The sequence below is a fragment of the Rhynchophorus ferrugineus genome, unplaced genomic scaffold (assembly GCF_030347505.1).
Source record: "Rhynchophorus ferrugineus isolate W39M unplaced genomic scaffold, kcgeb_rfMv2 rfM2, whole genome shotgun sequence".
In the NCBI taxonomy this organism is placed as follows: Eukaryota; Metazoa; Arthropoda; class Insecta; order Coleoptera; family Curculionidae; genus Rhynchophorus; species Rhynchophorus ferrugineus.
The window spans coordinates 52,779,388-52,795,417 of record NW_027472581.1 but is presented as its reverse complement, the minus strand read 5'-3'; the positions used below and the strand labels follow the sequence as shown (position 1 = coordinate 52,795,417).

The following is a 16,030-nucleotide window of genomic DNA, read 5'->3' as shown; positions in this document are numbered from 1 at the left end:
ATCCAACCATAAAACCTATTTGATCTTATTTTCGGCACACAGGGGGTTATACTAAGTTATCAAACTGACTAGCAATTCAACGTAGCCAAAACACTGTCCTTCGATTAACTTTTACAATCATTGGAAATTACTGTACAATAGGCAGGAAATCAAAATATTGAAACGAACTAAACCACATGAACTAGTCTATAAGTATTAACTTTGGCTGAAGTTAGGCTAATTTGACTTTAATTTTGAGAAATTTATAGAACAGTAATAAGCACTTAATGTTTAAATTAGGATTGTACTATACCTATCTAATGCAAGGTGTAATAAAAAATGAACTACTGTATTCTTGTATACCTAGAAAAACTGTTATATTTTTTTACTACACGTGACGTTTTTGTGTAAATGATTTACATTTTTATATTAGATGTTAATATAAAAATATTTCTCGAAACAAAATAGATTTCAGAATTTAATTAGCATATTTTTAGTTTCTACAAATATAGGAATATATTTACAGTTACGCTAACGAATTTATATCGTTTTAACAAAATAAATGAAACAGTAAATAATAAAATTAACATATAAAAATTAAATAAAAGTAAACGACTTTGTAACACCTGTGTTGTAAACAACACACCTTCTATGTGCACACAAAATGCAATATGCTGGAAGCACAGCATTTTTTAATTAACTTAAGTGCATTTTAAAAGTGAAAATATTGATACTAGTGGATAAAATTGATAACTGATTACTAAAGTTTGAAAATCCTGAGTTTAAAGCGATATTGAACCAAGACAAGTGTCTAGTTTTCATATTCGAGTTTCAAAGGATTTAAAGGCACTTAAAGATATGGAAAAAATATTTTGCATTAACTCTACAAGAAATGAGGAAATAATCCACTAACAGGTCAACTGAAAAGTCCCCGGCCTACCATATAACACATTTTTTGGCAAAATTATTTTTTTATTCAACATAATTCTCTTCAAGTGTGATATACTGATTATAGCGGCCCTCTAACTTTTCCATGCAATTTTACATCGTACAATTTATCCTTTGCTTCAAAATAGGCCTCAGTTTCGGCGATCACCTCTTCATTCGACGAACATTTCCCAGCGAGCATTCTTTTGAGATCTGAGAATAGGGAATAGTTGCTAGTTGCTAGATTTGGAGAATACGGTAGATGGATGGATATTTGCCATCGTTTTCACTGACTTGTCACACGGTGCATTGTCTTGGTGAAGCAGCACTTTCTTTTTCTTCAAATGCGGCTGTTTTCGGCGATATCGTCCTTCAAACGGTCCAATAACGCTATGTAATAGTCGCTGTTAATAGACCTTGCTTTTTCAAGGTAGTCAATGAAAATTATTCCATGCGCATCCCAAAATACAGACGCTATAACCTTGCCAGCCTACTGTTTTCCCACGTTTTGGAGCGGGTTCATCCTGTACACACTCGGATGACTGTCGATTAGACTTCGGAGTGAAATAATGGAGCCATGTTTTATCCATTGTCACATATCGACGCAAAAACTCGGATTTATTACGCTTGATCCTCTTCAAACACTGCTCTGAATCATCAACTCGTCGTTGTTTTTGGTCAAAAATGAGCTCGCGCGGCATCCACTTTGCACAGAGCTTTCTCATACCCAAATATTCGTGAATGATATGATGTATACGTTTAGTTAATATCTTTAAAACGTCTGCTATTTCATTCAATTTCAATTTACGGCCATTCAAAATCATTTTGTGGATTTTTTAAATGTTTTCATCGGTAACAACCTCTTTTGGGCGTCCACTGCGTTCACCGTCTTTGGTGCTCATTTCACCACGTCTAAACTTAGCATACCAATTCTTAATGGTTGATTTTCCTGGGACAGTGTTCGGAAACACGGCACAAACACCCGTTCAAAAAGCAATATTTTATCAACACGCGAAATTCCTTTTTAGCCATTTTTTTCACAATAACAAAAGTTGCTTTACTCAAAATGCTATAATTCACAAACTAGTCATCCGACAGCTGTTAAATTTATACATCCATTTTTTGAGGGTTAAGGCTAACTAAAAAATATATGGATTTTATTCCAGGGGACTTTTTAATTGACCTATTACAATAATATCATTCAGAACCATTTTGGTGTTAAATTCAGCGACCCATCCAATTATCCAAGGGAAGGAGTAATTGCTTTACACTTGATTATGTCAGGTGAGCCTAAGAAGACCATCACTGCGAAATTTTATTAATGCGAATTAAATTAATGCAAATAAACTGAACATTGACGCTCAACTTTCCCAATATGCTAAAAGATAAGACAATATGATAATTTTGAATGATATTGCTCTTGCGATAAAAAAATAGCATTATAGCATTGCTTACCAGGCAAAAAATAAGAGTGATCTGTCGCCAATTGTGACTGGTGATGAATAGTAGATTTATAATGATAACCCCAAGCGATATATTGCTCTGTTTATGATTGGATCAGAAAGCTGTAGCGAATTACGATCAGCAAGCTGGTAAAACCGAATGAAGCTGTTACTGTTGATATCTAATTGTCAGGGAGTAACAGTAGGGAGTAACAAAGTCACCATCTCGCTTGACAAAGCCCGGCTACGTGGCAAGAGTTGTGAAGGATTGATTCCTCCTAACGTCAGACAGCGCCTTCTGAATATTACTTTTGCAGATCGATAAAAGATGGCTAGCTGGTACATGAGTTCATAATGTACATGTATCAATAATATAAAACCAAATTTGAATGTGTATTGTTGATAACTGAATAGGAAATGTATGTAATGTAGTGGAAATGTGTATAATATATGTAATGTGTGGAAATATAGTAAAACCATCACTTTAAACACTGCTTCAACCAGATTTCATAAATAAGGTCATTTTTATCTTGAAGGTTCAGTAAATAAACATAATATGCGAATGACGAATTCCGTAAATCAATATGTGGAAGTAAAGAAGCCAGTGCACCATTATGGTGCCATTATATATTTTTGGTACGATTGATAGACAGTTCCACAGGTAACTGACTCATGGTAGTTCTTAGATGCCTTTAGCTTGGACGAACTTTAGCTTCTATGAGAGCAAGTTACTACAATACATCCAATCGTAATGGCGTAATTGGCGAAATCCTGTAAATCAGCCACGAAACATTCGATCTCATTCATGATGAATGCAGTAACTGTATCATTAGATTGTGTTTATGATGGGAATAGGTTAAAAACCTGTCTAACAGCAATGATGCCGAATCAAAAAATGTTTAGAATGAAAAATAGTTGACGCATCCATGATTATTATGTAAATTTCCTTTTTATTTGATTATTTCATTAAATTATTATTTCAGTGGAATTGTAAAATAAAAACAACATAATTAATTTAATCATTAATTCTAATTAAAATTCAATCTAGTTTGTATTTTCTTACACTTACAACATTTTGTATTATATATCATAATTAACACTACATATAACATATGACCTACACTGGAACTATAATACAGAAAAATGGCACAAGAACGCCTTATGAAAAATAACACACAAACCTAGAAAAATGTAAGAAAATCTCATTGCTGCACTGGAATCAAATTTTCATGCGTCCCTGGAAAAGTTCTACTTTCGACGATTCCCAAATGACGAGTTGGTTAAATTTTAAGCCATCTCGTTTCACCTGACTTCTTTCCACATCTGTATTTCGTAAAAGAGACACATTTTCCGACAATATTATTAATGTAGATATGAAACCCGTTTCAATATTAATAAAAGGAAATAGAGATTTTTTATTTCTGTTCTTTACGACCCTTTATTAAATATTTATCGTTCTGTATAGTCGAATAGGTCGAAATCAAACATTTCATATTGATTATAAAATATCCTTCTAACTTTTTTCCTACTAAATATAATATTACTTCGTATGTCAATATTATATATTTACCATTTTATGAATTATTTTATATATATTACGTATACATTTTATAAATACAGGGGGGTATAGTGTATTTCATTAAATTAATATCTGCAGCTATTTACTATGAACTTTGTTGTATTAAAGACGAGTACAACCACAACAGTGGATCATTTGATCTTTTTTTTTTGTAATTTTATGTTTGCTGAAGTATATACTTTCCACACATTGTTTATAATATATTGCATAACATTTCACCCGTTCTGGTTGTTGAACAATGAACTTATAGAAGGTAAATAATCTTTTTTATATGTATTCTGCTGAAATTATTTATTTTTATTATTTATTTATTATTTATTTTTCACTAGAAACAAATTTTGGCGAAAAGAATTAGAATCAAGTCCAAAGAAACACGACATTGTATAGATCCATTTTGATGAATCCTCTATAAAATATCATAACATTAATTATTCTAATCAGGTATAAAACCTGTTTTTGTGTCCTATGAAAATTTTGTTTGGCTAATTGTTACTGACTCATTAGTGAGTTAGAAAGACCCCAATGAACAAAATAGAAGTTGCTTCAATAGCTTTTTTCAGCCTTTACAAAACTACTAAATTATATCTCTATCGCAAGTTGTAAAGCAGATATTGTAAACATTAATATGGAACCTGCAAAAATATACTCTTGTATAAATATGTACATTTTGTAAAAAACAGACTTTTCAAATAATATTTTCAATTTACTTGTTTTAACGCATATAATCAAAATACTCTTAATTTTTACCATAGCAAAAGACAACATGATATTATAATTCTATCTCTTGTATCAATTTTTAAAGAAATTGTATATTTATTTTCAACACATTCTTTATAGTCAACAATAACAATATTTTGCACCTGCAAACTTTAACTGCTTCTATTTATTTATATTTTTATGCACAAATAGCAGTATCGCCCGGTTTTTAGCGTCCATGCTAATTTTTTTAAGGGTTTTTGTTTTTTTTTCTCTTTGTACGCATTGTATGTTAATTATACTTAGGGTTAGTGTTTGGCCTGAGGGCAATATTTGATTTTTTTTGGGGCGTTTTTCTTCCCTTGGTACCCATTGCACGTCCGCGATAGTTAATGTTAGTGGTAGAAGTGTGAACGTTGCGTATTCTTTACTTTGTGTGCGCATGTTGTGCTCAATTCCATCGACTTGGTAGCCGCACTAGTTAAGGCGAGAATATGATGTGCAGAAGGGATTTTTTTGGATTAGCGCATACGCACAATCAACTATAATGTTCTCTCTATTTCTGCCTACAGTATGTATACTCGGCCATTTCAAAATGTACCGTTGATCGAGTGAAAACCACAAATAATCTAGAATATTTGAATTTTGTGAAGCATTAACAAGTCTATAACTATAATAATTAAATTGATATGTTATTCTTAGTGTTGTTACATAAATTGGTTTTAAAATATGGAGAAACAAAGGTAAGTATGGAATGTAGGGCTACATTTGTAAAAATTAAGATATCCAACCAGCATCAATTTTGTTTATAGTGGGAATATTGGCTGCCAAAATTGTAACAAAACACTTTCAAGGACATCAAATAGAAGGCACCATATTGCAGAAATCCCCTAATATAACGATAAGAAGAAAGGAAGAAATATGTTTTTTTATTGTTTAAATAAATTCATTGCAAAGAGTATGACAAAAATAATATACAATTGTACTACAAGTAATATTAAAGGTAATTATAACTTTTATACATATTTTCTTGTAATTAACCACCCATTCGTTTTAGGTTAGTAAATATCCAATATGTCAAAAGCTAGATAGCCAGTACAGAGTCATTCATTGATGGGGTTTGTCCAAAAATTGCAGTAATTGATAAATATTAGACATTTGCTTTAATCATGATATATTTTAGTAACAATTCAATTTCGTCATTTTAGGTGAAGCGTTGCTAGTATTTGTTGAGAGGAAGCTGAAGAAAGTTAACTTAGAATAATAGAAAACATTAGATAGGATTATTCAAGATGCAAGAATAGTGGAGGATGATACTTTGAAAAGATCAAATTTATTAATAAGGGTTGACCTGAATCGAATAAACTAAAATATAACATCAGAGACCCTAATGATTGAATGACTACTATTCTGAAGGTGGAGGAGTTAAACAAACATGGAGAGTAGACTATATTTTATAAAAGATCTTGGTAGATAAGTTATAGTTTTGTAAAAATAACGATGTATTGATTGGAGGCTTCGTTCAGGTGAAAAGTATGATTGCTTACAAGATAAAGTTTTTGCTTTGAGATCGACAAATGACATACAAATGTGGTTTCTGGACTTCTTGTAAATAATACTAAAGAATATCAAATCTTTATATAAATACGGTTTATGGACTTTCTGTAAAAATGTTTCAATACAATGTCTCTATGTAAATATGGTTAATGGACTTGATGTAAATATATTTCAATATGATGTCTCTATAAATATGGTGTTTTTCAGTGTGTTTTTTTTTCAGATTTGCAATAAAATTGTCTAATAGAACTTAATTTTGAATTATTAAATTGTGCATTTTAATTAGTATTCAATTTAAAATATTTCATAAAAATTAATGATAACTTTTGATGGTCTTTAAATGAGTTCCCAGGACTTGAGTACTTCCATTTCTATTGTGACGTATATGTGTGATTATTACTTTCTAATTTTATGGGGCTAAATCTTTCAGTCGCGGATCAATGTATATAGAATTAGGGACACTGTCATGCCATCAGCCTCGCTGTTGGTGACTCGTTAGTTGGTGGCTTAATACCGAGAAGCATGGTTCGAAGTCCAAATTTAAATTTGAACCCTAAAAGAAGTATTGTTAATAAATATCCTCGCTGCGTTACCACAACTGTCATCTATTATTACTATGGGGGATTGAACTGCCATTTAGTTTGATTACAATACATAGTTATGTCTCTCTATAACTGATAAATACATTAAACAGAGAATTTTATAAATTGGATTTTGTAAGTCGAAAGTCCCGCAGAAGACTTATGGTGAATCGATATTTTATTCAACACTTATAATGCATTTAAAAGTAATCGAGAAATATTTGCCTCGCTCTGATCGGCCATTAATGTGTCCAACTGCTAACACTTTACCATCAGAGTTCGATAAAATATTTGACTTATCATGAATCATATATTGAAAGTAAGCAGATCAAATAAAAACCATAATTTTAGAATAGTTTAATATTTTGATGACGTATGGTAAAAAAATAAAGTATAAAATAATAGTTATACTTGAAAAGTTTAAATCAGGACATTTCCATAACAAGTCATTATTATTTTAACACATTTAATTTAGTAAAACAACATAATTCGTTAACCAGTATTTTCGTTGTTTGTCATAATATAATTTATTAGATGATATCACATCTTCGTCAATATACTAATAATAAAGATATGTGATTTATTATAGTTTCATATCAATTGTATTTACTGAAACTTTGTTAGAATTATATAAATTTTGTTGTTTGAATAACAATAAAATATCTGTAGATTCTACTTTAAATATTCTTTAAATGTTCTGAGGATTAAATTTTATTTCGAGATTGGTTTCAAAAATATTTCATTGCAACTTCACAATTAATATAGGACATCGTACAGTGTAGTGAAAAAAGCTGTAGTTCCTACGTATGAAATGAAGTTTCCTATACGTGAATAAAAATTTAAAAGTTATAAAACCATTTTTTGAAGAACATTTCTTGCATAAGTTAGGTTTTCTCACTGTCTGAATACTTGTGTTTAAAATCCAAATGAAGTACTCAGTCTTATTTTACTTGATTTGTTCTGCAGACATATTTCAGGTCACTTGGGTTAAATTTTGGACAAAACGTATACGACTCTTGTATGAAATTGGATGCTAAACATACTAATTTTGTTTAGGACTATATAGTCCATGAAGGAGCTAGAACAAGACCTTGAAAAAATATGGCGACGTGAGGTGAGGTAAGTAACGATACAAATTCAGTATGTAGCATATCACTTTTATTTTATTATAATATCGCATATATAGTATTATCAATCAAGTGGTAGAAATTTACGCTTCATCATATGATCATAATATATATAATGAAGTATATGGTATATTATTTTATATGTAGTGCTTAATTTTTTGCATTAATTTGCAGATTTGTTTGTAAAATTATATGAAATTGTTTATACAAAGGACATTTTGTGCAAAATATGTATTTTATACTTTTAAAATTATTTCACTAGCTAAATTCACATAGATCATATATAAAATATATGCTTCCAGTTATTGCAGAGACTTATTATTTGTTGTTATTATTCGGCGTGAAAGGATTTTTAAAGCCATTCTGTAAAAAATATACTAATAAGAAATGTTCTTCTTATTTCCGAATACTTACTTAGTCGATACTGATGTCATAATAAAAATTGGAAATAATATTTATTTTCCTTTGGGCACTTTGGGCAATATATATATATATAACCCCTTAAATGTTTATTAATCTGTATTGGAAATTAAAACTCGGCAATTTACTCGGTGTGACGTCAGTACTTTGGCATCAGATTCGCATCATTTTTATATATTTCATAATATGTTCTTTATTAAAGATTTTATTTTAATAGCAAAATTATATATCTGTAATATATAAAAACATATCTATTAATTATCCAACGTAGTCTCAAATGCATTTTGTTTGTTATAAATGTCTAAATGTAGAATTTATTCGGTCTATAAATATTGAACAAAGCTTTTGTACTTAAATTATTGAATTAACGTAACTGGAGTTGGGCGTATTAGGGAGCGACGTGCTCTATACTCACCTTTCCATACCTCCCGATCGAACCACGTTAGATTGTCCGCTTGAATATCGTAGTAGCCTAAGACCACGTAGCTGCCGTTGATCACTTGTTCGATTTGAGTGAGTGCGATACGGTCGCCTTGAGAGCTGAACGCCACTATACCCTGAAACATGATTAAGGATGTTCAGTTAGTACAACATAGTTCTCTTGCGTGTTGATATAGTATTCACTTATTTAAGCATTTTATACGGGCTTATGAAACCTTATTTAAAACAAAAATGAATAATATTATTAAACAGTTATTTTAGGTATATTTTATATAAAAATAATTAATAAATATGTATTACTTTTTACAGTATATGTTGTGCTAGTTTGGTTTTATATTTTATATATTTATATATATATATATATATATATATATATATATATATATATTATGCACATAATCATATTTTTTAATTATATTATTGAACAGTTAACTTAGGTGAAATTTCAAAAATAAAATTATATCATTTTAGATGGAATTGATTTATAAAGTATTTCAAAAGATGGTATGCAGTTTTATCTAGCACTCCATAGGTTCTTTATTTAATTTATTTTTAATGTAGATTATATAAAGTATTAATGACTATCTTTTTCGATATATTTAATAGGTTAATATGTAAAGAGAAATAATTTATATAGTCTATCGAATAAAACAGCTAGTGCATGTCATCAAATTTTGTAGATATGCTGCTGTTTTGTTAACTATTATTACTGCTTTATTTTAATATTATCTGATATTTGATATATCTATCGTGATAATTATCAATTATTATTAATAGGTAATTTTAATTTTACCTTTGTAATTTTCACAAGGGCTGCTCAATTACCAACAGGTCTAGCACGCTTAAAATATTATTATTATTTTATAATTATGGTGTATCCTTAGCTTCATATTCTTCTCTGCTCTGATATTTTAGGCAACTGGATTAATTTGGGTGGTACCTGATGGAGGACAATAAATCGTGGGAGGTTACAGACAAGAAAGACAGAGTTCTACCGGACCATAGCACTGCCAAAGTTATCAAACGCAAACTGTTTTCACTTATTCCAATTGGCCACGGCACCCATTAATTTCTTCTGAAGATGGCCATTAATGAGTGAGATAATTATCGTGCACGGAGGCGTCTATTCAACTTCAACTTATAAAAAGATGGAACAGTACTTTCGACTAAATAAACTGGATTGTGAGTTTATATTTATATTTATTACTATTTACCATATATGTTCTGCTTCTTTCGTTCTGAATATTTATATAGAGTTATGTTGATACTTTGTATTTAATTTTCTTGTATTTTGTATTTTATATTTGAAATCTGGTACTTAATACACTTGCTCACTTATCTCATTTGAATGTTATACTATTCTGTAGAATTGTAAATAAGCTTTAAATCGCACAAGATGCAGGTCTTTAATAAATAGATAATAAATAAATAACACCTTTCATTAAAATACATTTGTCTTAAAATAAATAAAAGTTTTTGTCCAAAAACCCTACGCGTTATATATCTTATATGATATACTTATCTATATATATATATATATATATATATATATATATATATATATTCTTAATCTGTTTTACCGGCAATTTTAAGTTTCATATGAAACTAACTTTGTTTCGTTGTTATGGAATGCAGTAATTTTTTTTAATTAAAATCGAACCTAATAGTTATAAATGTTAAACTTAAATTTAACATTAAACTTAAAATACAACTAATTAAAATGAAGCGGCGCTGGGTTTATCTGTAGAAGAAACTTGGGCAATTGATGGTGGCACGTCTGAACTTAACGATTGCCAGATACTGAATGAATGAATGTACCCTTCAATAATATTCCGGATAAAGGTCTCGGGGTTGCCAGATATTAGTTATTGCGTACTAATTGATGCTACCGCCACCCCGCCCGTGTTTAACATATGAATTATATTTCTGGGTATTTTGCAGACCGTTATTCCACGATGTAAAATTCAGCATGACTCAAGGTCGCTACAGGTGCTATGATTCGCCAGCATAATTTAGTCGCTCATAAGAGTACTTCTAGCTGTCGTTATGTTAACTGTCAATACCGTTATCATTCAATATTTTCTGACAATAGAAGCATATGTCGTGATAATTACCAATTCTTATTTAATTTCGTATGCAATTTTAATGTAAAATCAAGACATCAAGTTCTAGCACGCTTTATATATATATATATATATATATATATATATATATATATATATATATATATATATATATATATATATAATGCCGTTTATTGTATAAGTACTTGTTATATGTATTTTGATCTATCTTTTTATTTGTTTAAGATATTAAATTGTTTTATATTATTTTATTTAAGCATAAATTTTATTTTACGTCTTAGGTTGATTTGTAGCCCCACATAGTTAATACAGTTTGACTTGTTTGTATATGACATGTTATGCTAAAATTAATTTTACCTAAGAAAAATATATGTGAAGAATTTTAATATTAACATAAATATTTCAACAAAGCAATGATTAAGAGAATCACCTTCAGTAACCAAAGAAGTTTCGCTGTTGAATAATGAAATATTAATTAATATTAAGAAAATAAATCAACAGCTCGAATTATCGGTGCCAAATCTATATCGAAGGCAGTCTCGTTTGCCTTAATTGAAGATTATCCGCCAATTTTGCCTTATTGATTACGTGGACGGGCATTTGATTACCGTTGACCCGTCGATAGATGAGATTTGTTGTTTGTTGCATTTCGCCCGGCCGAAATCTGTACGATATTGATTTTGGATTTCGGCGCCGTAGGCGTTCCCGTTGTTTTCCAACCTCTGTCATGAATAACATTGTTACTTCCGTAGTCGTAATTAAAGTCGTCATGTAATTTTAATTTTTTTTATTATGTTGACGGATCCCACATAATCCGTAAAACTGTATTCCTTTGTATAACATTTTTTCCCAAAAACTCCCAAAGTTTTTTATTTATTCCATTGAAATTTGAACATAACGTTACGCATTAATTTTTATATGTTTATTTGGTAGGGGGCGTATCATATTCTTTTGTAATATTTATTTAGGGAAATTCTAGGATATTAGATAATTTATTAAAATAATTGTCTATCGTTAGCAATGACTTTATCCTGTATCCTTACTACCAATAACGATAATTTTTATTCAAAGCTTGACTCAGCATGTCGATATGAACTTTCATGAAGATACGCTGACGTGGCTTTTCGGGTTTCTAACCACGTTTGGTTCTGAACAGAACATTTTATATTGTGACGTTTTGGCAGAAACTCATCCGCCATCTTCAGGTCTTGCTTTCCTTTGTTTTACTCCTCGTTACGCGAGATGAACTAGTCTACTGCGTTGCAGTGTCTCTGCACGCGACTAGGTCTGGCGTGCTTCATTTCTTCTATGTGGACGTTCTGCTTGGTTGACTAGAGAAAAATTATCAAAGTGCCCAAAGCTTTACGATCTCTCCATTATATACAAGGAGGGCATCCCACTGAGACCAGTTGCAAGTTCCATCGGTTCTCCATTGTAATATCTATGTAGAATTCTAGCAAAATAGTTCATTGAACGGATAGATATTATTTTGAAACCATATGTCTGGCATATATGTTAGTGAGTTTTGACTTGGTATGACTTTCCAGCAACGTACCTATAGAAGAGTCAATAACCAACATAAAAAAGAAATACCATATATCGAAAGATACAATATACTTGGCAAAACATGGTCACAATAATATCTATTTTATATTTAGTAATAAAAGATGCAAATAAAAGGAGGGAGCACTGATGGGTTAACCGCTATCCCCTATCACAGTAATCCTGTCTATGGAGAATCTAAAAGTAAAAGCAATATTTACAACAAACCACAATTCTCTCCTGTATCTCAGATATGTGTACGATACTTTTATTATATAGACGCATGGACAAGAAACTTTAAAAGGATTGCATGAGCATTTAAATAAAATGCATCCTAGGATCTAATTCATAATGCAGACCGAAATTGGAACAAACTCCAACATTTTTTAACAACAAAATATTTTTTTATATATTGATACACAAATAAGGAAACGCTTAGCTTGAATAATTAGTATACCGAAGAACAACCCAACGAATCGTCATTTAACTGCCCACCACCATCCGACTCAACTACAAGCAGTAGTGAATACTTTAATCATGCCATTGGAAAGCTTAACGGAATAGCAAAATAAATGGAAATAGAAACGATAAAGAAAACTCTTCCCCAGAATGGATACACTGAGAAACAAATAAAAAGATCACAAGATACATTGCCTGAGAAAACAAGAAAAAGAGAAAGAGAGATCTATTGGAAAAGACTTGAAGGTCGTACATAAAAGCCACCATAAATAATTTAGTCGAATTTTTAAAAAACACAACATTAAAAGCGCCGACAAAAAGATTGACGTCCGTATTTCCTGCTAACCTCAAAAACCAAGGTAGAGCTGGAAAACCAATGAGTTTACAAAATTCCTTGCCAATATTGTAATAAGATTTGCATACTCTTCTTTACATAAAGTTAGAGGTTTTTTTGTTAATATTATTCAGTTTATAGAGAGACTAATCACGGAACTCTAAAAATTCAAATGGTCCAAAATGAATGAAAACAATGTTATTAAATAAATTAACTGGTATGGGAACCGTTTTCATATCGCGATTTCATTGCTTACCAGGAAAAAATATACTTCTTATGATCGACGTTGAGAAGTGGATCTACTTCCAAAAATATCAAGTGCAGTAAATCATGAAATTGTTCAGAAGAGTCATTCACATCGACACCGAAGTGGAATATTCATGGCCATAAAGTCTTGTGAATATGGTGGGATCAGCAGTATAGCTTATTATAATGTGCTCAAAACGGAATAAAACTAGTACTGCAAATGTTTTCTGAGGTAACTTTGAAATTGAACAACTTTATTTAGTCTATTGCTTGCATATTTGACATATTTATTGTTTAGATTATTTCAGATTATTCTTGCAAAAATGAGCAGCAATAGTGAGTAACAGACGTAAATTCATCCTTTTGCATGGCAACGCTCGGATACACTTTGCGAAAGTTGTGAAGGATAGACTGTTGCAGCTCGAATGCGAATAATGTTCAGCTACACCCAGCGTACTCACCAGACATGGTATATTTTGACTATTACAATCGATACAGCATATTTAGCTGCTTGAAAATGGCGAAGGAATCATAGGTTTTAACTAAAAACTTGAAAATAGTTTCCTTTGTCGACCATATGCCAACCAAACCATGCTGCATTGATTGGAACAAGTGATAAGCAAAAGGTTCTATGTATGATAAGTACGTTGGATGCATCAGAACTTTACCATTGCAATTATTGCAACGTATAGTCGAGCGTCTGGATACAGAGAGATCTTGCGTCTGTTTTTGTGGTATTTTCTTGCAAGAACAGGTCATTTAACTTATCTATTCCACGTCGATAAACATCTACAATATAATTTTCACTCGGTTTTAGCAACTTGCCGATCTCACGATATCGTTCCAGCAATGTCTAACTGTCTGACTGACTATTTGACTGACTGTCTGACTGACTGTCGTGTGTCAAAGTGAAAACCTAGTCTCAACCATTGCAGAAATTGTCTTTCTTAGTTTCGTAAAATATGAGGCCCGCTAATTTAACTTAAACATTTAAATCTTAATTAACTATTAAGTGATTCTGTACAGTTAATTTAAATACATAATGACTAATCCCCAACACCTTTATGTGGATTCATCAATTGAATCACCTGCTTTTCGAAGTAACGATCAACTGCCAATAACTGAAACCCCTCAAATGCAAGAATAGAACATCGTTACGAACAAAAAATGCTTGAGCAGTCCGGAATAACAAGTCATCCGAAAAAAAAAACGAAAATCAGCGATTATTGGCTTCAAAAACCCATCCAGACATACAACAGTTTCAATGCCTTGACAGAAGGCACATAAGAAACCCAGAACAAAAAAGGACACCGACCAAAACCAAGTTCCACCTCTAGTAGCAATATATAAAGTAGACGTTATTAAATATCTGCATGATTAGCTCAAGACAATATCTTATAATTATAAAATAAATTCAACCGGATTTGAAACAATTAAGATTCAAATGTCTGACCCTGAACACTTCAAAGTGTTAATAAAGGAATTGGACAATAGAAATATGCAATATCCTACATTTAGACCAAAGTCCGAAAAAACATTTAAATACTTAATGAAAGGACTACGTCACGCCACAGACTTAAACACAATTAAAACAGTCCTAGCTGATTAAGGTCACGAAGTTGTAAATATACACAATATTAAACATCATGCAGCAAAAGAGCCATTGCCAATCTTTTATATTGACTTGAAGCCCAAAGAAAATAATAAAAATGTTTATGAGATTAAATATCTGGACCCCAGTTTCATTAAATGTGATCCACCATACATAAAAAGGATCATCCCATAATGCGCTAGATGCCAAGAAAATAGGCACACGAAAGTATACTGTCGCAAGTTATATCGATGTGTGATATGCGTAAGAGAGCATCCGACAAATGACGGCACGCACAAAACACGCGACGATAAAGTAAAATACGTCAGCTATAACGGTGACCATCTTACACATAAAGCGTTACAACAAAAACTTTTTCCAGCACTGAGAGGAAAAAGAAACTTACAGCCACCAAGACCGCCTATACCATCTAGCTTGTCTAATGCACCAATACAACATCCTCACATATTATACGTGTACGCAGTAACCAACAGGCAGACAACGTCAATCACCACTGAACCTGTAACTACTATTAGTAAATTAGAGGAAATGATGAACTCATGGAGCAAATAAGTCCAATGATGAATTTCTAGATTAATAACACCCAAAGGCAGAGAATTGGCTAAAGCAATGAAAGCACATAATTTACAGCATATCTCTACTGGTGAGCTAACATATTTGCCGTCAGATAGAAATAAAATTCCCGATACCATAGACTTTTGTGTTACAAAAATTTTGACACCAAAAAATGCAAAGCTGAATCATGTTTTGATCTATGATCTGATCACTTACTAGTTTTAATAATCATCAACTGAAATATTCTCATCAAAATAAAACCACCTTCTTTACATAACACCAAATCTAATTGGTCATTATTTAGACAGAAACTAGACAGTTTAATATTTCTAAATGTACCTCTCACAACAAAAAAGCAGCAGCAATAGATATAACAAAAACTATTCAAGAGCATGGTACGCAACTAATAATAGAGCAACATATCAGAAGTTTAATTCTATATCATCTAC

At 31.2% G+C, this 16,030-nt stretch overlaps 1 protein-coding gene across 3 annotated transcripts in view; it reads right to left on the bottom strand.

Moving 5' to 3' along the window:
• GABA-B-R1 (gamma-aminobutyric acid type B receptor subunit 1) overlaps positions 1-16,030 on the bottom strand; it is a 596,854-nt gene that overhangs the window by 47,553 nt on the left and 533,271 nt on the right. For all 3 annotated transcript variants that reach the window (XM_076396068.1, XM_076396067.1, XM_076396066.1), the window contains exon 9: positions 8,724-8,865. In XM_076396068.1, the coding sequence (XP_076252183.1) occupies positions 8,724-8,865 (142 nt within the window). The remainder of the gene's footprint in view (positions 1-8,723; positions 8,866-16,030) is intronic.